The 27,116-nt window shown below is 45.6% G+C and overlaps 1 protein-coding gene across 1 annotated transcript in view; it reads left to right on the forward strand.

Annotated features, from left to right (window-relative positions):
* NTSR1 (neurotensin receptor 1) overlaps positions 1–24,132 on the forward strand; it is a 62,206-nt gene extending 38,074 nt beyond the window's left edge. Inside the window, exons 2-4 of the mRNA XM_075517365.1 lie at positions 8,310–8,511; positions 20,290–20,380; positions 22,733–24,132. Of these exons, the coding sequence (XP_075373480.1) occupies positions 8,310–8,511; positions 20,290–20,380; positions 22,733–22,982 (543 nt within the window). The 3' untranslated portion in view covers positions 22,983–24,132. The remainder of the gene's footprint in view (positions 1–8,309; positions 8,512–20,289; positions 20,381–22,732) is intronic.
* Positions 24,133–27,116: the final 2,984 nt, after the last annotated feature.

The raw sequence follows: 27,116 nt of genomic DNA on the forward strand, positions 1-27,116 counted from the left end.
CTGAGTTATTTAATCAGAGGAGGATTGGGCAAGATGCGCCTGTGTTTGAGGCTTTTCTTTGTTTTCTTTTCCCCTGAATGACACACATTTGATGTCCTGCTCGTCTCCGTGTTTAGATCAGGCTCACACCCGCATCACTGCCCCGACTCCCAGAGGTTTCGCTGCTTGTGACTGCCATCCATCCCCCCGTCCCCGTGCAGCTGTGTCCTAGCTTCAAGGTTTGCCTTTGTAATTGGTAGCCGATCGTAACATTTTGACATCAGATACCTGTGCCTGTGAGCAACGTTTCACATCATCGTAACCTTTATTTGAAATGTCTGGGTTTGATATTTAACACTTTTGAAAAAGCCTCACTGGGCAGAGGGAAGGTGCTTCTCAAGCTCTCTGGTCTACACTTACAGCTCCCGGGGATGAACAGGGGAGCTGTTTGGGATGAGAACAGAGCAATTCCCACCATCACGCTCTGTTAACTTGGATAAGATATATGGAATCCATACTCGCCTATAGGTGTATAGAAGAGGTACAGGGCTTACGGTGTCATAACAACCAGAGGCTTTTGTGGTTATTTCTCAGAAATTTTTAAAGAGAAAATACTAGTTGGGGTTTCGTATCTTTTCTTTGATTATTCATTAAGTTAATCACAGAATCACAGAATCACAGAATCATATAGGTTGGAAAAGACCTTTAAGATCATCGAGTCCAACCATAAACCTAACACTGCCAAAACCACCACTACACCATGTCCCTAAGCACCTCATCCAAACGTCCTTTAAATACCTCCAGGGATGGCGACTCAACCACTGCCCTGGGCAGCCTGGTCCAATGCTTGATAACCCTCTCGGTGAAGAAAAATTTCCTAATATCCAGTCTAAACGTCCCCTGGCGCAACTTGAGGCCATTTCCTCTTGTCCTATCACTTGTTACCTGGGAGAAGAGACCGACCCCACCTCTCTACACCCTCCTTTCAGGCAGTTGTAGAGAGCAATAAGGTCTCCCCGCAGCCTCCTTCTCTCCAGGCTAAACAACCCCAGGTCCCTCAGCCGCTCCCCATCAGCCTTGTGCTCCAGACCCTTCCCCAGCTTCATTGCCCTTCTCTGGACACTTCTCTGGACACTTCTAAAGATCCCTTCTTTAATGATGGGATATAATGTCCCATCACCTGCATCTCCATCAGATATTTACATACTGTTCCCGGTTACGAGGCAAGGGGAGGGTCGTTTCACCCAGCTGATGAAGTCCCAAGGCAGCGTGTTTTGTGTCATGCTGTCTGGTGGAGCGAGGGGACCCTGCAGGGACGCAGGATCCGACCATACCCGCGTGCAGCCGCCGAGTGAGCCTGTACGGGGCACCTAGCGCTACCCATCCGCCTCGCCGGACAGCCTCCGTCCGAGGGCGACGGCCGCGTCACACCGTAGCGCGTTGTCGGGGCTGCTTGAGATAGTAGCTGCCAGAAATAAAAGGTGACAGGCAAATCTGCCTGAATTAAAACTGGCAATGTGTAAAGATCGAGCTCCTGCTCAAGTAGGCTGTTAGAGCTCCAGACCTACCCACAGGCTTCGGCACTTGGTTCTGTTCCTATTTATCCAGGATTTGTGTTGCCACACCAGGATGCACTTATCCGAGATAAGGACCAGTGCCTGCATCCTGCAGTACAGGTCCCCGCTAGTGTCGGATACCTGCTCGAGCATTTCACATTCCTTCGTTTACTCTCTCACTTCCATACTCTTTTAAGCTTCCTCCTTGAATCTGCAGATTTAATTATTTATTAAATGAATGATCAGAGAGAGGAAAGACTGGAAAGGTTTTCTACTAAAATCTAGTGCTAATACACTCTGAAATTAATAAAATTCCTCAAAAATTTCCAGAAGAGCTGAATTCCCTTCCTAGGCTGCAATTTTTCAGCTTCCACGTTCCTCCCTGTACCCGGTAGTGGCTACAAAAGCAGTTGGTATTTTCTTCCATCACTCAAACGCAGACCTCTCCTGCCCTGTTGTATCTAAGGAATGGCATTTAGCTGATAACTGCTAGATACTTGGCATGAAAATCTGCAAAGCTATGCAAAGATGGGGTTTAATTAGATGGTAATTTATTTACTGAGGGGAAAAAAAAACCTTTGGATTTTTCATCCATTACATCCTGTGCACATCAAACACGAGTGCCATTGCCAAATGCTCCTTTTGGCATGCCAACGCCATGTGCCTTTCCCCTTCCTGCTTTGTGTTCCACAGGTTGCCATATCCAGGAATGCGGCACTGTGCTTATTAAAGGCTGAAATTATCCACTGGGTGCTTAAAAAAATGCTAATTCCGGCCACTGAGTGAGATAACTGGTAATTCTGTAAAGTACATTTAGTCAAATAAGATTTTTTGGCAGCCGAATGTTGATGTAGCAGAATGTGCTTTCCTGATTGACATATGCTAACAATACTGCCTCCACAGTCAGGGGGAGGATAATTTACTTTTCATTTCCATTGGAAATGAGGTGAACCAGAATGTGGTAGATTGTTAAATCCCAGCTATGTGGTTTAATTGATTTGCCCAAACCCACGAATCAAACGATACCCTGCATCCTCAGTCCTCTCCATCATCACTTCCAGGAACCCAGCAAACACAAATCTCCTCCTGAGATACCTTTCATCTCCTTCTGGGTTTCTCAACCAGGCATGTCCTCAAGGGCTGGCTGGACCGGAGGAGAGTCTCTGCAATGAGAAACGCTCCCCAGCAGAAAACGGAAAGGCTGTCAGCCGTTTCATAGCATTTCCCAGCGGCAGGCAGGCGTGCCGCAGGGAGATAAAGTATGAGAGAAGCTTAGTCGGTCCAGGTGAGGTTTTACCAGCTCACCATCGTCCACATTTCACCACATTCCACCATAGTCCACATTTTGATTGTCCTTCTCACATTCCCTGAAGAGGAAGGGGGAAAAATTGCTCTGAGCATCCCAGCTCACTGCTGGAAGGGGCCGTGTCTCCAGAGACGTGGCACTGACGGAGACCAAGAATTGGGCTCTGCTGTCACCTCATTTATCAGGCAACAGGGGAACATCTCTGCTCTCTGCCACAAAACCGCTGTCATAACCCAGAGCTAAAATTGTCCCTAAATCTCAGCTGCCCCTCACGCCCGCTCTGGGCGTCTTGCTCCTGCTGGCAGGGGATCCCGGCTGCGGCTTCGTGGGATGCACCGGTGCGGTGCACCGTGCCGTGCTGCTGCTGCAACCGGCATTTCAAGTTCATCTGCTTTGTGGGCCTTTATTTACTTATTTAGAAAAAAGGCCGGCTTGTGGGAAAACACAAGACACAAGTTCAAAAATGTTTTAGGATCTCAGTAAAGGAATATTTTCTCATCAAAACTCTTTCAATGAAAATATTATGAATAGTTCTGGTTCTTGGCTTTTTTTTATCATAAATACTTCCAGTGGAGGTGTTTAATTTGCTACTGTATCTCCAGGATACAGCCTTTAGGTTAATTTTTTACTTTTAACCACTTAAGTGCTCCAAGACCTCGTAAAGCATCTACAAACAGTAGATGCATCTACAAACATCTACTCATTAACAGTTCCTTACCCCTCCAAAGCCATGCGCTGACGGACCATGGGAACAGTCGGCTGTTGGTGGCTCAGGTGACTGAGTTTTGCTGGGAGCGAAGATGACCTGTAAATGTAACATGTAATACTTCCCTTCCTCTCCCTCAGATACATATAAGACAAAAGTCTGGGCTTGTAGGAGGGATGGAAAAACCACCTTCTTCCAAAGTGGCTTCTGAGTCCGTGTTCCTCCAGAAGTCACCTTAGAGCACAAAAGAATAAACCTTTGCAAAACTTCTGATTTACAGGACTCATTCAAGCCCTCTGGGGAGTCCCTACGTGAAGTTATACGCTCATCTTCTCCATCACCGTTGCGAGCGAGCTGATGTCTGCTTTTAGTGGTAACCCAGGGAAACCACAGTAGCAAAATAATTTGAGGGACGACTTGGCAAAAGCAAATCACGTCAGCAGGAAGCTCAGCAGAGCCAGGGGAGCAGTTTTCCATACAAAAGATTTAGGAAGAATCACAAACACAAGAACTGGCTTCTGCTTTTGTGTCACTTGATTTTTCTGGTCCCTTCCCCCGTGTCTCTCCCACACTCCTGTTTGGAAGGCAGAAGAAAACTCACATCATGCTGAATTCTCTAGTCTCATGCAAAGTCTGATTTTGGTGAGCTGACTGAGAGAGGCTGATACCTGCATTTTTTCCTTTCCAGAAGTGTCACTTAATTTCCATAAATTTCCATTTGACTTCTCATGAGCTTATGAAGCCCCATCCCCAGATTTGCTCTGTCTTCTGTGTCCTGCAAAACCATGCGTAATTTTAATGCTTCATGTTTCGGCTGGAATTAAAATCACCTCTGGCAATAGAGGGCTAAGAGAAAGCTGGGGTGAAAAGTGCGTCGTCATTAGAGTCAGGGAGGCTTGGTGCTTGGGCAGGGCAGGACCCCCATGGCCACCAAGATGGGGCTGGGAAGGTCAGTGTCACCGCCTTGGGGGACCATGCAGGCGTTGTACCTCTGAGGACTGGCTGAGTCAGAGCGGGTGTCTCTGCCACGTCTTTGCATCCCCCAAGTGATCAGCTACCTCAGGCGTGCCTTCGTGGGGACGGGGTCTGGGCAGAGATTTCTGCTGGGAGCTCACCCTCAGATGGCATCCACGTTGTCACCGTCCTGCGCAGAGCAGCCAGAGAAGAGTGACTCAGGTCTCTGAGTTTTACTGCTGGGGCAGTGCTGGAAGGGAAGGTTGTTGTTCCGTACACGACAAAACACAATTTGGTCCTGAGGACTAATCCCATCCCACAGATGCTGCCAGCCTGGTTTTGAATGGCTTTTAGGACGGCAGTGATTACAGGAGCGACAGCAGCATGGAAATGGGTTAGTGTTTCATTCTCTCCTGCCAGTGGCAAACATTGTAGTATTGGATTTCCTTTTTTTTTCATGAGGATTTAGCACACACTGACAGGGTTTGTGGTGTTGGGTTTTTTTACACTAGAGAGCAGCCAGCGCTAAGCCTTTCCACGCACAGCTTTGTGCTTCTGCACTGTGCTCATGCTGCAGGTCACTGCCTGTCACAGTGCTGAGCAGAGACCTCGGATCTGGTGGGTTTACGCTGATGCAAACACATCAGTTTTAATGGAGAGGAGAATCAGACTGAACCACGCTTGGTGACAGCAGAGGTATGGCCAGACAGCTCTGCTTGTGCATCCAGACAACCCCGAATACAGAATTACTTTAGATCCAGTATCACATAAGCTGTCTTTTCCATGGTGAGCCAACATAAAGCCTGAGACTTTCAGGTCAAAACCGAACCTGAACACTGTCTAAATCCTCCTTCCCGGAGCCAGAGTGATCTGTAAAGGTATATAAGGACCCAAAGGCTCCCATAGGTGTTCACTGACGGCCGTAGCCACTTTAGTCCCACTGATGTTAGGAGTTTCAGTGCTGTAAAAAATCCCATTAAACACCTATACAAGTCTTCTTCCTGAAGACCTTTGAATCTGTAGTCCTGGGATCCCAGACCAGCTCCTCTTGAAGCAGGCAGGAAACTTTCCCCTGGCTTTGAAAAGACGTTTGAGGCATCAGCGCCAGCAGTGTGCAAAGTCACCTGGAAATGAGGCGTTACCGCACTGACGCGCACAGAGTAGGGTCCGGACTCGCTCAACCCAGCAAGCAGCTCGGCAGAAAAAACACCGAATACAGAGGCTTTGCGGGAGGGGGGTTAGCTTTTCTAGCCTTTATTGTCCTTGAGAGTTTGTGTTTGCAAATAATTCTTTCCACAAATGAAAACCTTCTGCCTCTGGGGAATATATTGATTTTTTTATTTTTTAACTATATGAGAGTTTTGGAACAAATAAAGACCTAGAAAAAAAATCTTTAAATATAGCCTTTCATAGAAAGCGTGCAGTTTTCACACTTTTACCATAACAATTAATAAAGGAAAAGTCAATGCTATTCTAGACAATTTCCCAAGATCTTAAAAGACTCCACAATACAACTACAGAATGAATCAAGGCTTTAAAGGAAGCTCAGAAAAGTCTTTTTGAGTCCTGCGTAATTATATGAGGCGCTAGGGCAAAGTTTTTGAATGAAAGCCAATAAATTCTGAAGCTCAGGTGACAGCGAAGCATTTCCAGAGTTAAGTGTTTCCTTTTGCTGATGAGCAAACATTGTTCAGCAGTAGGAAAGAAGCTGATTCAGCAACTAAAGCCGTGGAGATAGGAGTGGGGAACTACAGGGCTCGTTCCTTAGTCTGATCCGGTAAGTCTGAGCAAGTCATTTCACCCCGCGTGCACCAACGCAGCCCAGCTGCATCATGAAGGTTAAATAAACGAAGCGGGTTCTTTACAAGCACAAATTAATTACTCTCTCAGTGAAACCGTGGCATTTTGTACCAGCTGAGAACTTGGTCCCTACTGCTTAATGATCTTGCTTTGCGCCTTGAGGCGACTCCAAAAGATAACTCTTCTTTATATGCAAGAGGCTGCGAGGCGTGTTATCTTTTAGAAGCTTAGAAAACTGCTATATATTTAACAAAAGGGGCCATTAACAGCTTGTAATGGCGGGGTATATCTAGGAATTTCCTCAGTCTGCAGAGGAACGCTATTATTATTACCAGCATAAACGAGCGATGATGTTCTCACCACGTGGGTTGCGAGAGATGTAGTTTTGCTAAACGTGTTGAGCTCTGGAGCACAAAGCTGTATAGAGACTTGATCCATCTAAAGAAAACTTTGGCAACACCACCACTGCCTGTCTTCACCGAAAGAGGAGTTGCATCTTTCTCAAATTTATGAACAAAGAAACGTTAAGTGCTTCTGATTGCCAGTGCACCTGCTCCCCATGTGCTTATGTGCTTCTTATTTTTTCCTTTTATGGATCTCCTGTAGCATCCTGGGGGTTCGGGTGGATTCTTCCTCCACCTTTCCATTCATCTCTGGCATTTCTGAATCCCTACAGAGCAAAGAGACCCCACGTCTGTGCTGGATACTGGGTGTACAGCAAACGCTTGTACGCTGCGGCGATGGTGCTGCGTGGGTGGGTGGAGAGGGGATGTCTCCGTCCGAGCAGACAGAGCACCCGTTTGTAGATGAGCCTTTCCTGGCTTTGCAGTCTGCAGAGGGACGTGGGGTTGGCTCGGGGTGCAGGGCTGCTTCTGTATTTTAGAGCCCTGAGGTGCAAGACATGTGGGAAGAAGTTACCATGCCTTGTAACCCTACCACAGGGCAAAGTTCCCTCTCGGTTTTAGTAGTTTTATCTTTTTGTCATTTTACCACTTTCAATAAAATTGCTTCCACAGTGATTTGGAGCACACAGTTTAGTTCTTGTTAATATTTTGAAATTTTAAAACTTGAAAGGGCTTTTGACTTGTCCCACACTCATCTCAGTGATGTGCCGAGCCTCCTCCTGAGCCGTCGAGCGGAGAGGACGAGCCCCCGGGCACCCAGCCCCTCCGTGCTGCAGGGAGGGTTAGCCCGGCAGCTCTCCATCCCACCACGGCAGCCTTGCCACAAACACGCAGGCAAATCCCACGCGAACCTCTGTTTCCCTGGGCTGCCGTTGGTTAAGCTCAGCTCCAGCGGGGTTTCTAGACAGCGCAGAAGGCCCTCACAAAGCCTTCCTGCTTTTATTTGACACAAACCGTGACTTCCACTTGATTCAATCACTGCTTAATTTGATCCTCCATTTAATTTTATCAAAACTGTAGTAATCAAATAATTTGTACTAAAAACATTACAACTTCCACTTGTTTATTCCGATCAATTTTAATCCTTTTAAGGCACAAGGTTTATTGGATAATTTGATTATGAGATAACAAAACGCTGTCATTAAATCTACAAGAAACGACAGAACTCAAAAAAGAAAGTTAAAAAGATCCCAAGGAGTGCTCATAATAAAGACAAAATACAATAACATACTGTTATTTAGAAGTCATGCTATGCACAATGAAAGCTAAGAAGCATCCTGCTGTTCGCGAGATGAAAAGATCAATGGCATGTTTCGGTTGAGATATTTCTGGCAATGAACGGCACTGGAAAGGGGAACACAACATAACTGGACGTGAATGAATTTGCCTTTTTTGAGTGTTGACCCACGTGAATGAATGTATGTCAGTGGTGTCTGAGTTTTCCCTCTGTGCAATAAGCCTTCAAAAGCCAAAGCCAGCAGAGTAAGAGGAGGGAAAAGATTTCCGCTGCAGGCTGTTTCTCTGTTGCTGTGAGAAATAAAACACAATCTCCTGCTCCACTGATCTTTCTCATCCCTTGACCGTGCCACATCTCTCCCCCGCAGGTCAACACTTTCATCTCCTTCGTATTCCCCATGGTCGTCATTTCTGTGCTCAACACCATCATCGCAAACCAGCTCATGGTCATGTTCAAGCAGGCTGCCCAGGAAAACCAGGTCTGCACCATTGGCGGGCAGCAGACGATGCTCAGCATGTCCATGGAGCCCAGCCGCGTGCAAGCCTTGAAGCACGGCGTGAGGGTCCTCCGTAAGTATTCACATATTTTGGCATGGAACTGGCTAGAGGCGTCTAAGTAAATACGATTTGAAGAGTAATAGGTTGAAATTGGTAGACGCTTTCACCCAAAACATATTTTAAATGAAAATTAGCTCTTTTTGGACATCTAAATTGTCCCCAGGTGCTTTGACATTTGCCAAAATTGTCCAATTCCTGTCTCAAAGCCCCAAACTTCAGAAAATAAATTTGTTTGTTCTCTTGGTCTCTTTCCTTCCTCATCTATTTCTTCCTGAGTCACCAAGAGTTTTCTAGGGAATTTTACCGTCTATTTTCTACTATTTTCTTTGTCTCCCAGAGTCACTTTTCAGAGTCCTAATCTTCCTTTTAAGGGTAAAAAAAAAAAATCTTATAGAGAAAGGAAGCTAATGAGATATTTCAGTATTATTTAATTAATTGTGCTCAATGGGGGAGAAGCTGATAAATGAAAATTTCAAATTTATGGAAAGAAATATATTTCATGTTCTGCGAAATAGAAACAATTTGATAACGTCAAGTTTTCCTGTTTCTTTTCCTGTTTCTGGCCAGTTCCAGCCTGAACACCTCTCTTTTGGCTGGTGCTGGTTTTAGGCTCTGATTGGGACCAGGGGACTGAAGTAGTTTTAAAACCAAACTTGTTTTGTGGGATTGGGTTTGAGCAGATCAGCTGGAGTGGACACACAGCACAGGGTACGCAGCCCCACTGGCATTGCCCATGGGAAATTAGATGTGCAAATTCCTCTCAGCTGTTACAAGCAGAGACTTTGGAAACGTGGTGTTGGTGGTTTCCTTCCCCTGCTCCCCAGGTAAAAGCAGGAGCTGCTCTGAAGGTGTTCTCTGCTTCAGTAGAGGTGTGTGGAAAATCAGTTTTCCCCTGAAGATACATACGTAGGAGAAAAGAGTTTCTCGCAATCAATCACGACTTTAATTCAGATTTCAATTTTCCTCTCTCTGTTAGAAAAAAAAAAAAATGGCCAAATGACTCAGATTTAAAAAAAATACTGTTGATCAATTCAGACTCTTCTTAATGCTTCTCCTCTTCAAAACTCTGATAATAGCAACACTGATTTGATAGCAAAACATTCCTCATGTCATCCCACACACCTGACATTTTATAATATCCCAGAAGTAAGTCCACAGCACACCTGACAACCTGAAGCAAGACAGTGGCAGGGGCGATCGCCGTGTTGTCTACGGTGAGAGAATTCCCCTATTCCTCTCCTGCACATAACGTCTCCCCAGGTCAAGTGTTCAGCTCGGGGGTAAGGTGACTCCGATTTATTGCCTTTCCTGGGGGCCAAATATAAACTCACTATAAACTCAGCAGAGTTCCCACGGGACACGTGTGCGCCCTTCTGGGAGTTGCACTTTCCCTTCTCCCACCAGATACTGCACCCAATGTTTTCCAGATTCTGACCCAGCTAATCACTATATATTAAAAAAAAAGACATTTTTTTTCCCCAAGCCAAATTAGTATGCAGCAGAAATTAAAAAAAAAAAAAAAAGCTACTTCTTGTATGATTTTAACTAAATTTTGCAGCCCTTTGAGGGCTGGCTATCTAAAAGTATTTCAGTCAAATTCCCAAGCCCTGTTCTGGAACATACCTTCATCCATGTTTCACATGCAATGAAGGTTCACGTTTGCACATGCAATGTCTCAAACAGCATTGGTAGCTGTGAGCGCAAGTGGCCATTTATGAACTGCTCAGGGGGGTATTCCTAACTTCATGGAGAAACTAGACAGAACTTTGATCTCCATGGATGAAGACAGAAAGAGATTCGATTTTTTTTTATTCTTCTGAACAACCACATTTAGGGTAATCACAAATAATCCTTTTCTTTTCCCTTTGCTTGTTGCTATGTACAGCTAAAGAACAGACCTGCTCACACACACAGACTCTCTGAAAAAGCAAAACTAGCCCAGCATTTTAATGATTCGGTCAACAGCAACTTAAGCCTTGAATATATTGCTTTATTACTTTTCTTTTTCTGCAGAGCTTTGGTTCAGACAAAGGTTAAATAAAAGATCCTGCACCCAGCAACTGAGCTGTACTGCAAAATACTGGATGGCTTAATTAAATAAGCTGAGGAGAAGACCTAAGAATCTGGTAGCTTGAACTGATGGATGATAAAGCAAAAGCTCTTCAAAAATAGTACCCCAAAAAAATCTAATAAAGTATGCCAGTACTGGTTTTAAACTGTGAGAGTCCTCGTGCACAGTAGACGGTGAGAGTTTGTTAGCAGAAAGCTTTCTGACCAGTGCTTTTCATGACGAAGCTCTTGGTAGCTGAAGTGCTTTGGCCAAGGCCACATTTTCAACGAGGAAAGAAATCCCTAGAGAAGGCACCGAGAACCTCCATGAGATTTCTCCAGCTGTTTTTCATGGGGGATGCATCCCACACGGCACGCTATGCCCACGCCATAGGGGTGCACCCCGGCTTCGAACACCGTGCTGGGAAATGCCTACTGAGAAAAAGGAGAGAAAAACCCAGAAGACATTAAATTCCCTGTACTTACCTTGTCGGGCTGTGGTTGTTTGCTTTTCCCAGATAACCGTCATCCACCCGGGGATAAGAAGCGAGCCTTGCTTCGGCACTGAGCCTGCAAGGATGGGGCCATGCAAGCCCCTGGGCTCCCCGCTATCTTTTTCTGTTTCTCAACGTTTCTGCCTACTGCCATTAAGTGAGAAGCTGCCTTTTCTCACTTCCGCTACGACATCTCACACCTCTCTCTCTCCTTTTAGTATTGTATACTCTTTTAACGTCAAGAGGAGAGAGCTCTTCATGAATAATAACAGAGAGACCTAAATTTACACCTGCCGTTCCCTGGGCATTGCTCGGTGGTGGTGGAAGAGCATCCCTCACCAACAGGTCCACGTTTCCTCCGAGGCACTGAAAAACAGCCCTTCTTTCTCCCAACAATAGCCTCAATTGTCTTCTTCTCCAGGCAAATTTTTTTGCTTTTGTTATGTACTGCAAAAGCTGAGATAAGTTAGCAAAAGCGAGGGCTTCAATCTGGAGCCTGAAGTGGTGTGAAAGTGGGTCAGACGCGGCCCCGTGGGCAGCCATGCGCAGATATCACGTGCACCTCCGCGGTGCCACCCCAGCAGCACTGAGCTCCCCTCCCTGCTGGGAAGGCAACGAGACAGCGGCCGTTTGCGCCTTTTCTGGCCTGAGGAAGATCCAGCAAATAAGAAATCCACCGTCGGTTTTGTCTGTGATTCACCACATCATGCAGAAAGGCTTTTTTTTATCTAGCAAGTGTGAGTGAAATCCTGTTTCATTTCGTTTCTCAGATGCACTTGATTACTGGAGGTGCTTGATTCACATTTACTTTTGTCACCTGTTCCTCTCAACTTTTTTTTTTTTTAATAAACCAGGCCTCTGAGCTGTCTGAAAAGTAGCAAAAAATAAACAAGGACGCACATGATTTATCCTGGGATGCATGGAAGCCAAAACCATGTACGCAGTCTAGGCTAGTTTATGGAGTAGGATGGGAAAAGAAAAATGACGCTTGTCCCCACTAATAAAACTGTTGGCACAAAATCAGAGCTTCATGGAGGTCAAAGTATTTTCCATTTCCAAAAGCAAACTTTGGCCTGATGTACAGAGAGCTTGATTTTGTTTTAAGGTGAAATGTTTCAGAACTTGTAAAACTAGTGCTCAGAAAAGAAATTTTTGCAGTTCATGGTGTGCAGAGCTGTTGGATGAGATCAGAGCAGGAAACACATTCCTTCCTTCCTTCCTTCCTCCAGATCTCCTGAGACCGTGTATTTATTTACATTGAAAGAGGAGCTAAAAGTGGTCAGGCTAACAGCTTCATTCAAAACATCCACAACATCATTTTCCTCCTCTTTGGTAGCATTTATGTATTTTCTGGGCTCTGTCTGACTTTGGTCGGGTACAAAATAATTAGGGAGATCCAGATCAAGGAATGTGTCAGCCCTGCTGCCTGGGAGCCAGCTCGTTAATTCATTAAGCATGTGATTTCCGATCGTAATTCCCTCTCTGCTGTCAGCATTCACCAGGTGTGAGGATCCAAATTCAGAGAGCTCGAGGCGCTGGCAGCTTCCCGGCTCTTTGGTGAGGATAACGGGGCAATGCCTGCACCAGTGCTGCCACGAAAAATACCTCCTGCCAAGAGATTTCATACCCTCCTTCATCCACCCAATATTCCTTCCGTTTCTCCAATTATAAACCACCTCCATTTTTTGTTATTATTCCTTGGCTATATTGTAGCGCTGGGAAGCTGCATCTCTTGGGTGCTGTGTGATGCTTCACAGAAGGGCGAATATTCTCTGATTGCATAGCCTGATACGCCAATCATTTGATAACATCCTAACTAAATCTTAAACACACACGTGCACACACAACCCCTTCGGAATAAGCAGCCTTCAGCAGGTAAAACCTCACGTACGCTGCCCAGACCATTGCATACCGTATCCATAGAGAGGCAATATAAATCTTCCTCATCTCAGTCTCACGTTTCCAAACAGCTGCTCAAAAATGAGGGCATATTTGAGCTTGGCTCAGGCTAAAAGCACCGTTTGGCCAAAATGTCTTCTCAAAAGGGGCCAGTTTTGTCACGTGGACTAATTGTCCCCATCAGTACACCAGCCTGCAGGCCATTCTCCTCCGAGCAGCCCTCAGCCCCTCCCTGATCGCCTGTCAGATCGGTTCCGGCTGCGGATGGAAGGAAGGAGTCACGGAACGGCACAGCTGAGCTCTCACAACAATGTTGAGACAAACTGATGGGCATCGAGGGGAGGTTTTGCACGTCCCTGGGTGGACGTTGGCTAAGCCTATTAAAATGTGATCAGTTCCAGGTAGCATTTGCTCCGTTACAGAAGCTGCTTAGCGAAAGCAATTATAAAGGACTTAGAGAGGTTTAACCAATTAAAAGAATATCCTTCAGTCTCCCACGGCTGGCTGGGGGACGCCTCAGTAAGATGCTTTTTAGGAGATGAAGTCAAACCATATTTTTTTACTGAAGGTCTAAGAATTTTTAAATTACGGTTTTAGGGTCTCTGCATTTCTTCAGGTAATACTAGACAAAGGCCAAGTATTAATGAAGTATCCATGCAGCCTGCATTTCATTAATTTGTGCATTAATAATTCCCCTTCTGAACAAATGTTTTGAAGAGTTCATTCATTTCTCCTCACCGATGTTCCAAGTCTGAGCTATCTGAGCTGAGGAGAATATTGCTATGAGATTTAGTGTAACCATCCCGCAAACAGGAATAACAAATAGCAAATACTTTGCAGCCACAATACACAGAAGAGCACCAGTCTGAAAATCTACTCCTTAAACAGTTGTATTTCATAATTCCTATATTCTAAGGAAATCAGATTTGCCCGCGAATCATTTCTTTTGCAAGAAAGGAACTAAATTCATGGCAGTTTGTATCCCTAATTAAAAGCCTGAGCAACTCCAAGTGGAGTTCAGCAAAACCCCTGTGACATTAAGCATGAGTGGAAGCTGAGTTTAACAGCTGAAGTGTCACATTGAAATTCAAGAGGATAAATTAGCGATATAACAGTCGTATATATTTCCCAGAGATGTTTGTACATGTAGGTTTACTTTACAGCCTGCCAAGTTATATAAAGAGAGCAGCATCGGAGCGCTCTATAAACAGGCTCTGAGGAGCAGAAAGGGACCGCGGCTGCACCTCTTGGGACGGGGAGACTTTTTATTCTTCTCCCAAGACACGTCCCTTCGCTGGCGCTGCAGCTCAGGCTGGCGAGGCGTTTCTACTGGCATTCAGGCTCTTGTGGCTGCATCTCTGAAGACAACCCTAGGGCTGGTCAAGCCCAGCAAGCAGATTTTCCAGGTGTTAAACCCTGTCCGTATGAGTGTTTAAAAAGCTAACTGATGCGTTTTTAAACATAAAGTCTGGCCAGGGCTTTAGTCACTGCAGAAGCATGCAGTAAATACAGCCCCAGGGTCCCCCTGGAGAGCAGAAACCCTTCTAAGGAGGAACAAAGGACACGTGAAACTCAAAACTGGAGGGGAAAGAAAAAAGGTGCTGCAGAGGATGCCAGTTCCAGTTATACCTGATCTTACCAAATAGAAAGAGCCTTGAACCTGGTGAGGAGAAGATGGGAGCCCTTATCTATCCTTCAAAGGGGAAATTTTCTTTCTTTCTTCTTCGTTCGCCTCCAAACACCTGGATGTCCCCGGGGGGAATGGCACGAATGAAGTTTAAATGGAATCAAGCAACTTCTTCTTTAATTTCCAAAACAGTAATTACCTTAGAAGGAAACTGGGAAAGAGACCCCAGTTTGCTCTGGGTCAGCAGTGATGTGCTGCTTGTTGGAGCCTGTTCTTGGGCTAGCTTTAACCTTCGTTTTCTGCCTTGCTCCTTATGGACAAACCTGGTGCCAGAGGACAATTTAATCACCAGCGTCAGCAGGGGCAGGAATTCACATCCATTTTCAAATCTGTCAGCTGAAGCCATTGAAAATCAGGACTGGAGAATATATTCTGAGTAACATACATTGGTTTTGCATGCCAAAAGGTTTTTCTATTCACTCTGCTGTCCCACCACCACCAACAAAGAAATATTTAGGGGACCATGGCTCCTTTCAAGCAAGATAGCATCTTCTACCCCATAATCCAAAAAAGAGACACAAAAAGAGACAATCCTCCCCCAGTAGGAAAAAAAGAAGAAAAATGATACAGAAAGATAAACAGCAGATCTCTGGCTGCTGGGAATGGAAATGAAGGAGTCAAATCTAATGTTTAGACTGCTCAGAAACATGTGCAAGAGCACAGGGGGATTGTATCCAGCAAATGCTGCGTGTTTTCAGCGGTGTCTAAAGGAGCTGAGGGCTCCCCAGGCCCACTGCTATTCCCAGTTTCTCTTTCTTTGCTCTCCTGAGTACTTACTGGTGCATACTGGTGGTCCCCAATCTCTGCCGGTTGTTATCAACTTTTATGGAAATCCTTTCTTCCGCAGCCTTGTGACCCAAATACCAGCATGAGCAGTTTTAATTTTACTAGGCTCATACCCAGCCTTGCAGCTGCCATAATCCCTAGTTTGGGGCCCACTGCTATAAATATTGCCTACGACCTGTCAGGTAGTGCATCATGTTAATATAAACAGCGCCTCGAGGTTTAACTAGGCAGTGCCAGCTACATCTACGCTTGGCCCAGCTTTTACCCTCTCTCATATCAAACAGCACGGTGACACTTGCTCCCCTTTGCGAGAGATTCTCTCGTAATGGCATCGACTAAATAAGTAGATAAAACCCAGGAGCTTTGAATACACAAGGTCTCTTTCTCCAGAAACCAGCATTAATGCAAAACCCTGACATAAGCCCCATAACACTGTCATATACATTACTCTGTACCAGCTGGAGCGTGCATTCCTTGGGCAGCATTGGAGACACACGGCCGCTGATGAACTGAAATGCAGAAAAGGCTGAGAGATGATGTTCAGGTGGGTCAGTACCTACCCAAACTGCTCCTGCCTTGGCTCAGAAATTACAACACGCTGTTCCCCAGCTGTATGCGTTTCAGCTCCCCTTGAAATGCAGAGCAAAAGAAATAAATTGGCCAAAATAATCTGAACAAAACTATCAAGGCAGGATGGATCTGAGCGTCTCTGGAGACGTTAGCAACAGCGGAAGTGGTTAAAAGAGGGAGCAGCGTCTCTTTTCTCCTTCTCCTGGAGAGGAAGGAGGAGAGGACAGAGGGATACCCTTGCCAAGGGCCACCCCAGAGCTGCAAGGCTGTGACTCAGCATGACCCCGGAGGGGATGGAAGAGCAAAAGCAAGGAGGAAAACACCAGCCAAGTGCTTTGCACTGCAGTAGATCCCGGGGGTCCCACGTGAGTCGGCAGCGGCAGCACATTACCCATCGCCGTCCCCGTGCTCTGAGCCACGCCGAGCCTCAGATGGCCCCAGAAGAGGGACAGGGGGCTGAAAATCCCTCCCGAGCATGGCTCCCACGCTCAGCCGAGCTGGCCACCAAGCACCCACCAGGGACTTTTGACACGAGATGTATTCCTCCATGCTCACGCTAACCCAACGTGAGTTCTTCGAGACGTTGGCCCTGCAGAAGGGCTGTCTCCCAGCCTCAGCCACAGGATACACACAAGGCAAAATAAAATACTCGGTGTGATCTAATATAATTTAACTTCCAGGATTGCTTCCACATCTAGTTTAGTCTGAAAATCGAGACTGGCACAGTTTAAATCTTCTTTTGCCCAATGAAAAAGATGTCACTCAAAATTTATGTTTCCCTCTGCAGGACTTCCTGCCTGATAAACAAACAAGGGCTCGTCTCTCCGCTGCTTCTCCTTCCTCTCTCCCCTTCTTCCTTGGGATGCAGTTCAGACGGACAGAGCGTAGAGCCATTATAAGACAAAATAGAAAGCCACAGGATGCAATAATTCGGGTTTTAATACACTTTTAAACTGGGAGTTTGATTTAGAAGGGAAATGACGATGCAGCTCGGTGGAAGGATCAGTCCCCAGCATCCCCGGCACGCCAGGGTCGGCTTGCTCAGGTCTCCTCTCCGCTCCCCAGCCCTGGGCTCGCAGCTTTGGCACCTCATTTGATCAGATGTGGGAAATATCAGAAGTTCATGGAGCAGCCCTGCTCCTATTAAAACCGCACTGAATTAATTAGAAGTGAGGGAAGGGTCTGGTTTATTTTTAGTTCAAAAAATAGAGGAAGGAAACCTCCAAACTCACAAACACTATTCCGGACAGTCACCCCCACCACACGCTGGGTCGAATCCTTCCCCAGACAGTGCTCAGCTCCACCAGGCTGACCTGCTCCATCTTACTGCACCAAAGAAACCCTTGTGGGAAGCCTCAAGATGATGGAGAACAGGTCCTAGGAGCCAGTAACAATAATAAAAAATGATTTTGGCAGCCACTTTGTTTTACAGCTCATCTGTTTTGATAAGCGTGTGCCCGAGGAGGCACAAGACAGCAGCAAAAGGCACCAGGTATCAGGCAGAAAAGGGCACTTTCACGCTGTGTTAGATGAAAGTTAACACGTTCCCGTGTTTCAAATTCATCCCTGGGGAGGGGACCCAACAGGGCAGGATTGCCACCCTAAATCTGCTTGATCCCGTGTATGATAAAATTGAAACATACGGATTAAGGGTGACAAATACAGGTCAGGGTCTCCTAATCTGCGCGTCAGAGGCCAGCGGCACAGAACCGCACAGCGTGCAGCCCAGCTGGGATTTCAAAATCAGACCATAAGTGTCTCCAATGCAGTTAGCCATGTGTTTAATAGCGTTTAAATTGCAGAGTGATTGCATGTGATATTACAGCATTACCCCAGATTACTTAATTGACTATTCAGTCGCTGAGGTTAAGCAGATATTTCTCTCAATATATGTTTTTGCTGCTATAGGTCCCTGCCTCCGTGTTATTTCGCACAGCATTGTCTGAGCAACAGAAGCAGAGACCCTTTACCAGGAGAAAACCACTTTCATTTAACGTGTTGGTAAATTTAACAGGCAGATGTGTGAGATTTTTTAAATTGGCTGTAGAAAGAATCCAGATCCTGCCGTTCTTAAAGAGCTGCACGCAGGGGTAGGCAGCTGGGAAGTGCCAGTGCATGGAGTTTTCTGCAAAAATTATGATGTGCACAAATGAACTTGTGTTGGGAGCCATTTGGTCACAGCCTGAAAATCCAGCTAATCCTGTACAGGCACTGGGAAAGCAGATGGACTGGAGCTGTGACGTTGGCTCATTCCCGTTGGCCCAAGGCTGATGGATGGAGGGGGAGAGGCTGGAGAGCATCGCTTCTCCTGTGGCCCTGGGAGGGATCTCCTGGGGAGTCATGGGTGGACTGCTCCATGCAGGGCAAACCAAAGGTCCATCCGACAGAGACATTAATTTCTGGAGGTGGCCAAAAGCAGGTGCCCAGAAATGTGAAAAAGCAAGGCAGGCGTCCAGCGCTCCCTCCGAGCTTCTTGTAGACCTCCCCACTTCTCCTGTGCCACATGTCATTTCTGAGCTGTCCCCATCACAGTCCCGGCAAAGCTCCTCAGGGCAGGTCAAATTCATTCACTTGATGGCGTCTGAAGATCTGCAGGCCATCTAGTTACGATTTACATCTGCAATCACAATGACCATATAGCAGCCAAAAATATTCAGAATGAAATAATCAATTCACTTGGACAAAAGAATAAAAACAGACCCTCTAGCCTTCTTTCCAAAACATGTCTCTTCAGCTGCCTAAAACTTTATTGAATAAATGGCTTTTGCAGCATTCCTGGAAGATGCTCTCATACATCGGGCAGGCTGAGGCTAAAAGAATATAACCACCTCCACTGTTAGTTATGTGTTTAACAAAAGAGATAGCACATGGAGTTGAAGTAAGGCTGTGAGGACGGAGCTGGACACCAGGAATTATTTAATTTCTGTACAAATTAGGCAGTGACTCTGCTAGTGATGACACCCACAGAAAAGGGCACAGACAGTTCCCTCCCCACTGTGTTACTGAAGCCTCCTCTGTGCCTCTCGGCTGAGTAAAGGTGATGGGGAGATGCAACCACAGCCAGACTTGCTCCTCCTGGACCGCGTTTTTCAAGGGAAACGCATCTTCTGCATATCTCCTCTATGAGCTACGGCATAGTCCATGTGGGATGACAGCGTCTGGGTTTGGGACATATCCACATAAATACTTTCAGTCCCAAGGCAGAAGGAAAAGCAGCCTTTGCCTCCATGTGCCAAATCCGCATTGCACTGGTGGTGCGTAGCTCCGTAAGAGAGCTTTGCTGCTTCCTAGCCCTTTACAGGTCACATAAAGGACAAGAGTGATGCGGTCCTTATTCTCTGTAGAGCAAATTTGGGATAAAAAATTAACATAATTATTTTATTTAGCCTTGATTTTCTTCTTGTCTTTTATTGTGTTATGTTTTAACTGAGATTTCTTTATTTCCTGCTAGGATTCTGCCAGAATCCTGTCATTTCATACAGAGGTTGAAATGCATAATACAAAAGGAAACAAATCTTTCCCTTGATTGCCTGATATATCTACTTTTTAATCTAGATTGACAAACGCACTCTACCAACAGCACTTTTAACCTTCGGAGTTGTTGCATTTTATTTTCCGTTGTTTGATGTCCCTCGGCAGGAATCTGGAAAGGAAAAAAAGTATCATCTTTCTCTGCTTACCCTTTAATTAAGCATTTTTATTATGGCAATGTCCAGACCCAAACGTCTTGTAATCACGGTCTCAGGTATTGCACAAACGTAGAACAAAAGGACGAGCCCTGCCACCAGAAAGCAGCTCCTGAGGCTGTTTAATGATCCCCAGCACCGTGGGGACTGCGGCCAGAGGCTCCGCGTAACAAACTAATGGGATTACAGTGACCCTGGCTCCCTGTCTACCTGGATGAAAAACATACGCTAACTGCCTCTGCGAGTACTTTGGACAAAATACCCAGTGCCACAAGGGCATGAAACACAAGGACAGATGCAAATACAGCTTCATTTAAGCCAGCGTCTGAACGAGGCATCAGCAGTCCTTTATCTATACCATACCTTCTTTTGTTCATAATGTCACTGCCCCCACGCTTAGTGCTGTTTTCTATTATTTCTGTTTATGCTTGTTTTTACAGACATTTGCAGGCTGGTTTTCCCCCGGGATTATTAATTCTTTGCACAACGGCAATAGAAGAACAAAGTGGGGCTTTAGGGTAACAGTTTACAGCAATGAACACCACACAGACAGGTCCCTTTTTCAGCCCCGATGAAGAATTGCTCACGAAAAGTAATGGGCTTTTTCCATACCTTGCAGGTGCTGTGGTGATTGCCTTCGTGGTCTGTTGGCTCCCTTATCACATCCGGCGTCTCATGTTTTGCTATGTCCCCTCCAGCCACTGGACAGAGTGAGTCACGACTCGGGGGACGAGCTCCCCCCGTGCCAGGATGGGGCGCGGGGTCAGGCTGGAGCTGGGGCTGCCGCGGCACCGGCGGACCTGGGGATGGAGGTGGGGATCTGGGAGCAAAGGCGTTCTCCAGGCGAGGGCTTAAAGCCTCAACCTCCTAACTGTTGTTTTGGTTTTTTTTTCTTTTGGATTTCTTACCGTGATTGCCAGCCAAATTAAGAGTCCTAGTTTTATCACCAAAATCCCCCAGGTGTGGGCGAAGGAAGCGTTAGCTTGAACTGAAAGGCATCATCAGCCTCTCCTTCTTCTGTGGCTGCGACCACAGACTTGCCCCCCGTTAACGACGGCGATGGATATTCAGCTCTGGCAGTCCTCGATACAATGACATTTGGACAGGGAGGTTTATACATCCGAAGTGGATTGCTGTCTCCATGGCGGAGATATCGATCACCGGCCCTAAGATGGAGCAGCTCCTGTCAACACACAATTTAGCTCCACAACGCCACATTTCCTTAGTGATAGGAGAGATTACACAGGTGGGGAAATAAATGCGCTGCTTACTGAGTCTGGGGCAGGTTATTTACTGGCTTTTGCAGGGAGTGGATCAAAATTAAATACTAGTACGTCCAGAAAATGTCCAGATTCTCAGAGAATTTAGGGATAATTGCACGCGCGCTGTTCACAGATGTGCAAGGGCACACAAGCAGCTCCGTGCAGCCTTTCTGCTGCATCAGGCCAGGTTCCTCAGCAAAGCAGCCACGGAACTGACTATTCATTTTAAATGTGCAATTAAGCGTTAATGCTGTCTGGGGATATACGTCCAGGTAGCCTGAGATGCCATGAGATGCGCTCAGTGAAAAATGTGTCTTTTCTCCCCTGGTGTTATGTCCCTCTTCTCTCTGGGCCCGGGTCTGTTTCCTGCAATGAACAGGAAAAGAAAAAAAAATCTGTAATACCAAAAAGCAGAGCAACTCTGAGACATTAAAATTCCATAACCTCCAAGCACAAAAAATAGTAATTTACCATATAGCAGTCTATTGAATGGAATAGTACATCCGTCCGTAGTAAAAACCAAAACTTATCTTCAATCATGAAAACAGAGCTCTAGGCACACACTGGGACAAACTGTTGTTTCTTGTTTGCTTTCCTATATGAAAAGCACTTAAAGCAGCAATCAATTATGTAACGACTGCATTTGCTTTGAGCAAGAGGGGTAGAGTCTGTCTGCAGTTAGTGTGAATTTATGCATTGTGGTTGCATTCCCTTTTTTTTTTTCCCTTCTTTTAAAAGCCATGAGCGATTTTAGGAAAACATTGAATTTACAGGCATATTATGAATGGTGAACTATCAGTATGGTAGCTAATCAAGAGCTTGCAGCAGCTTGACATGTTCATTTATAAATGCATGTGCCTGGCCCTGAAGAAGAGAAATTTTTACTATATTAATTCTTCACAGCTACATAGAGAAACTCTGCTTGTAAGAGCTGGATGGGCCATGCAGGACTTGGCAGTGCTGAGGCGGTGTGGAGGGATTGGTGATGTACTCCAGCACACGTCTATTTATCTTTTGTTAGACAGTGCTCAGACTAACAAAAAGGTCTGCAGTTTCCACTGAGATAAATGATCCTGGGGAACATCTTCCTGCAAATGAGACCCACATTGTTTATAAACGCTTTACCAGCTCAGAGCTGTTGATCTCAGTTGTCCCAAGGAAAGATATTTCCAAAAGAAAAAAAAAAAAAAACAACTAAGCATTTTAAACCAATTCTAGTTGAAAGCATTTTATTGTGATGGTCAGGATATGTTTCAAAAGCCTGCTATCATCAACTTGCCCCCAGAAAGGAGAATGCTATCCCAGATCACGGGCAAATCCCAACCCAGGGACCCACTGAATGAGCTGATGCAGCCCTCACTGCCGGGGGGAGGAGAGAGCCACATCTGTTACTGGATCTTGGCTCTTCTGTAGACTCCGTAGACCAGAACTGCAGCCAGAAAAGTCAAGCTAATGTATATGCATGACACAGAAAGAAATTTCCATCTGGCTTCTCAGTTTCCAGAATGCTATTTTCGAAGACAAAATGAACGCACGAAGTAAATATCACATCCGGACCCAGGGCATAAATAAGTTTCTAACTGCTAGGGATTGGGGTGAGACCTTTGTAGAGGCATTTGATCTACGTTTGGCCAGTCCCAGCTGAAAACAAAGATGTCTTCCTGGTGGCTCATGCACCATTGGTAAGCTCATGTCCCCAGCTGAGAAAGGTTAGCTCATGTTTTTCTCCCCCTTGTGACTTTGAATTATTTCAGTTCTCCACACTCTATTTAGATTTTTATCTTTCATCTGTCCTTGCAGCTTCCTTTTCAACTTCTACCACTACTTCTACATGCTGACAAACGTCCTCTTCTACGTCAGTTCGGCAATCAACCCCATCCTCTACAACCTGGTGTCTGCAAACTTCCGACAGATCTTCCTCTCTACACTCACACTCCTGTGCCTGCCGTGGAGGAAGAAGAAGAAACGACTGGCCTTCACCAGGAAATCCAACAGCATCTCCAGCAACCACACATTTTCCAGCCAGGTCACAAGGGAAACGACATACTGAAGCCAAAGGAGGAAGGGAAATGCATTTCATCATGGAGTCAAAACTTGAGGGAGGCCTCTGTGACTTTCATGCATGGTCTCCAAGTTCGCATAACACAAGTGTGTTTAGCAAAGTCATTTTTGTTGGAAAAATAGGCTTTGTGCTGCCAGTAACTTTGAGGTTATTTTAAGCATTGGCCTTGCCTCTTGTGAATAATGTCTACACATTTGGTAACTTCAGTCTGGCATAAATCCAGGTGCGGTGTTAACTGGGAAGCCAAAATATGTTAAATTTAGGCAAAACCATACTGCATTTCATCCTTTTCTCAGTGCAGATGCCATGTTCACACCCAAGGGTTTGAGATCACATCTCTTGGTGGCACCGAGCAGAGAGTCTGCTGAGGAGAAAGCAGTTTTCAACAGAAAGCAATGTTTCTGGAGAATGGACATGCTCATCTATGGGATATTCAATGAACAAGGAGTGAAAACTCAGGGAGCCGGGTGGTTATTTTAGAAACATATCTAAATTATGATTAATATGACCTAGGTGCTCAAGACAGCCGCTCTGGCTCCTTGAAATTAAATAACAACAGATGATGCCTTACCTAGATTGGGGTGGGTGTGGCCTGGGGAAATGGGGGTCATCTTTTACTTTAGGGCATATATAGCGCCTGGCACAGTGAACCCCCTCTCTCACTGGTATTGGTACTGCAACACCAATAAATAACAACGTCTCTGGCAAAGTCAAGAATGCAGAAACTGTGCCCAGCTGGAGTGCTGAAAATTAACAGAAATGGAAAATTTTACTGTTGCCGTACAGCCAAATCCTATTTTTTACCAGGGAGAACAGTTAGCTGGCCTGCATTAAGAGGTGAGAAAACTCCAGGCTCATGAGTGCTCCAGGCTGCTGAGATAAGAGAAACCTGCCCCAATTCTGTGGGACTTTCAGATTTTTCCCATTCTTATTCCAGTTGTACTTGTTTCCTCACCATTTTCACAAGGCTCATGTCTCATAAGTTATATCAGTTGTAGGCAGCAGGGCCTCTTGTTCTACCTTTTCCTTTATTTCTTTTTGCTACCAGACCTGTTGGCGTACTGATCTGCACACACAAATCCTCAGATAGTGCAATGAAGAACACGAGAAGGTCTAAGCTGGGAAGTCTTAGCTCTAACACAACTTTCTTTTAACAAGCCAGAGGAACAGAAACAAGACCTGAAAATTCTCTTTGAAATTTCTCAGCTGGCCAAGATAGGTAGTGTAAGCTTTTTTCTCATATGGTTCCACCTCTAACACCCCACTATGTGATGCAGCAAATTGCTCCAGAGCCTTTAGCACCAGAAATGACAGGCCTCTGGGACAAGGTAAAGGACTTTCCCCACTGTCACATCACCAGATGGTGACCTGCATGAACCGGGGACCAGTCAATCATCCTGTGCAACCTCTGCTGTGATTTTGCTGGTGGTGACCTTGCGTCCCTTTTTACACCACACTTCACTAGGAAAGCAGGGCATGCCTCTTCATGATGACAAACCAGAAGAGTCACTTGACTCAATTCAGCGTTCTGGGCTTTGCCCATACCCTGTCACTCTTCAACTAACGAGCACCCCTGGTATGTAACAGAAGTCTCAGTGCTGGAGATGCGGCTCTGGCCCCAGTGAACCGATACACAATGATGGAGACCAGTTACTGATCCACTGGGTACAGATGACTTCTCCTGCTACAGATGTGGTATCTCGTGGGTTAGGCCCTATTGGGTTCAGGGCATAGAGAAAACATCTGTGGGGCATTTGCTGTAAATTGTGAGTGATGGCCATCTACTTCCAAGGCATTTATAACCTGACAGTTGTACAGAGCTAGCTACCAGAGTAGACCTGGCTACCATCAGCCATGACCTCCAACCACACCTACCAGGGATGGGAGATTATTTTAATGCCTAGTACAGAATCACGCCAAAAGAAAGGGCTCAAAAGATAAATCAGTGGGGCTTTAGTTTCTTCTGATTCAGCCAAACTGCAAGCTCTGTCCTGTCATGCCTTCTTTTAATTTCTTGCCCTCTGGTTGTACCAAACAGAAGGCAGAGATTATATTTGACAAAGCACTTAAGTTGCTCATGCACAGTTGACTCCTCTTTGGCAAGAAAAACAGGTAATGGCACACGCACACAAAACAAAAAAGGCAAAAAGGAGACTGGTTTCTTTGGAAGGAAATCTGTGAGGAACTAGCAAATGTTATCTGTCTGTGTGTTAGAAATGGCTTGGGCAGGTTGGAAGAAGCTCTAGAAGACCTGTACATACTGCCTTGTGGGAAAGTCCAGGTACGATAAGCAGAGGAAGAGGAGTCTTAATGTCATACACTTAACATTGGCCTTCCAGGCAAGACACCTTAAATGTTTCTGGAGAGGACCCACATTTTTTAACTTCACTTCTAAATAGAGTCAACAGCTGGGAGGTGGTTTCTGAAACCTCCCACGGAAGCCGTAACTGTGTGTTGCTTTGGCTTTCATTAGGATTTAACATCCTGCGTGTCTCAGTTGCTTTTGAAATGTTAAACATTATTAATGTACTTGTTCAACACCAACCTCCTGAAGCGTGCTTGATTATCTTAGAAAACACTGTACAAGAATTGTTGTTTCACATAAGATGCTTGGCTTAGATTTTCATTACTGAGATACCCTGGCAGCTTACAGAATATTTGATCACAGCTCAGAGAAACTGGTAGGTTTATTTTTGGTTTGACATGAAAATGGGAACAAGCTGGAGTAAAAATGAACTTATCATAAACTCTTTCTGCAATGTTTGTTGGGCCACTCGAGTCCTGAGGAGCTGACTATTTGGGGGGATTTATCCAAGTGGTTTGCTGGCTTCTACAGCTCTGTTCCTGCAGTTTAACACAGGAGCAGACCTGAGTCTATGGCCTTAATCTGAGATTGCAGCTCAAAGCTACCTCTTCCACTGGCCAAATCTGACTACCCTGTGCTGAGGAGTGTATGTTACAGCAGATTTCATCCTCTCTCCCCTCCTCACCTAGTTTTGCTATATTCGACCTAGAGATTTAGTTCCCTTGAGCTCAGAGAAGTGAGGACAACTCACTGCAAGACCCCACAGTTTTGTAAAGGAAAGCATGACACCATAGAGAAGAAAAAGACACAAACTGCCCAGTATATACCAGAAAAATGGTTCTTTCCATGCCTTTTAACAACGGTTGAACTACTAACCCAACAAGGTTTAGCTTTAAACCTAATCGAGTGTAAGTGGCTTCTGCCATTAGGCAAAATGCATACTCCCATCCTTTGTATTCCTGTCTTGTCTGAACTCTCCGCTGGGACAGAGAGGTGAGCGGTGGTGCGGCATGCTGTTAATCTATGCAAATTTCCTATGTTTTGAACTGTTTGTTTTGACTAAAAAAAAATCTGTTGAGCCCACAGATGTGAAGTGCTGCCAGATGGATTCTGAGAAATTCCCATCTGAAGAGAGTCTATCAAGTGACCTCTTCAAATATTATTTTGAGGTTTCGTTTCTCTTCACAGTGTTCTTGTCAGGACCATCCATTCGGCAGCATGTGAAAACAGATTTCCAAAGTCATTACGCTATTTGGAAATTTCCCCCAGACAGGACTTTTTCGCTAAAGGCCCAGTACGCATCAGTGTTTGAACGCTCTGCTGAGCTTGTCTTTTTTGTAAAGTGCATGAGACCTCGCTTCAGCGACCGTGCCCGTAAAGGAGAAAACTAAATGGAAAAGCCGGTGAGGAGGGTTAGCAGGACACGTGCTGTAAACATGACGATAGCAGGACCTTTGCATTTATAGCATCAAATGTTTAGTGAAATAAAAACCTAGGTGTGCCGTTGCTGCAGAGAGCTCGTGTTGCAGGTTTGAACCCATCGTCTGTGCGGCTGCCATCGCTGCCTGCCCTCGGGGAGGGACACGCGTCCACACGTGTGGCATGAGAGCCCTGGAGCTTTCCCGTGCAATGCCTTGAGTGTCAGTCTGATATCTTCCTGGTTGTGTTGTTCGGTAGCTGTTTAAACAAAGCTGTATCTGCTAGAGCTCTGTCTGGTTGTTAACATTACAGCTCAACAAGTTCTTCTGTTCTCAGCCTGGATTCGTTTGGTACAAAACCAGAAACTGCTAATCCAAAATTTCATGATGCTGTGTCCT

This window comes from Mycteria americana, chromosome 14, assembly GCF_035582795.1.
Source record: "Mycteria americana isolate JAX WOST 10 ecotype Jacksonville Zoo and Gardens chromosome 14, USCA_MyAme_1.0, whole genome shotgun sequence".
NCBI lineage: Eukaryota > Metazoa > Chordata > Aves > Ciconiiformes > Ciconiidae > Mycteria > Mycteria americana.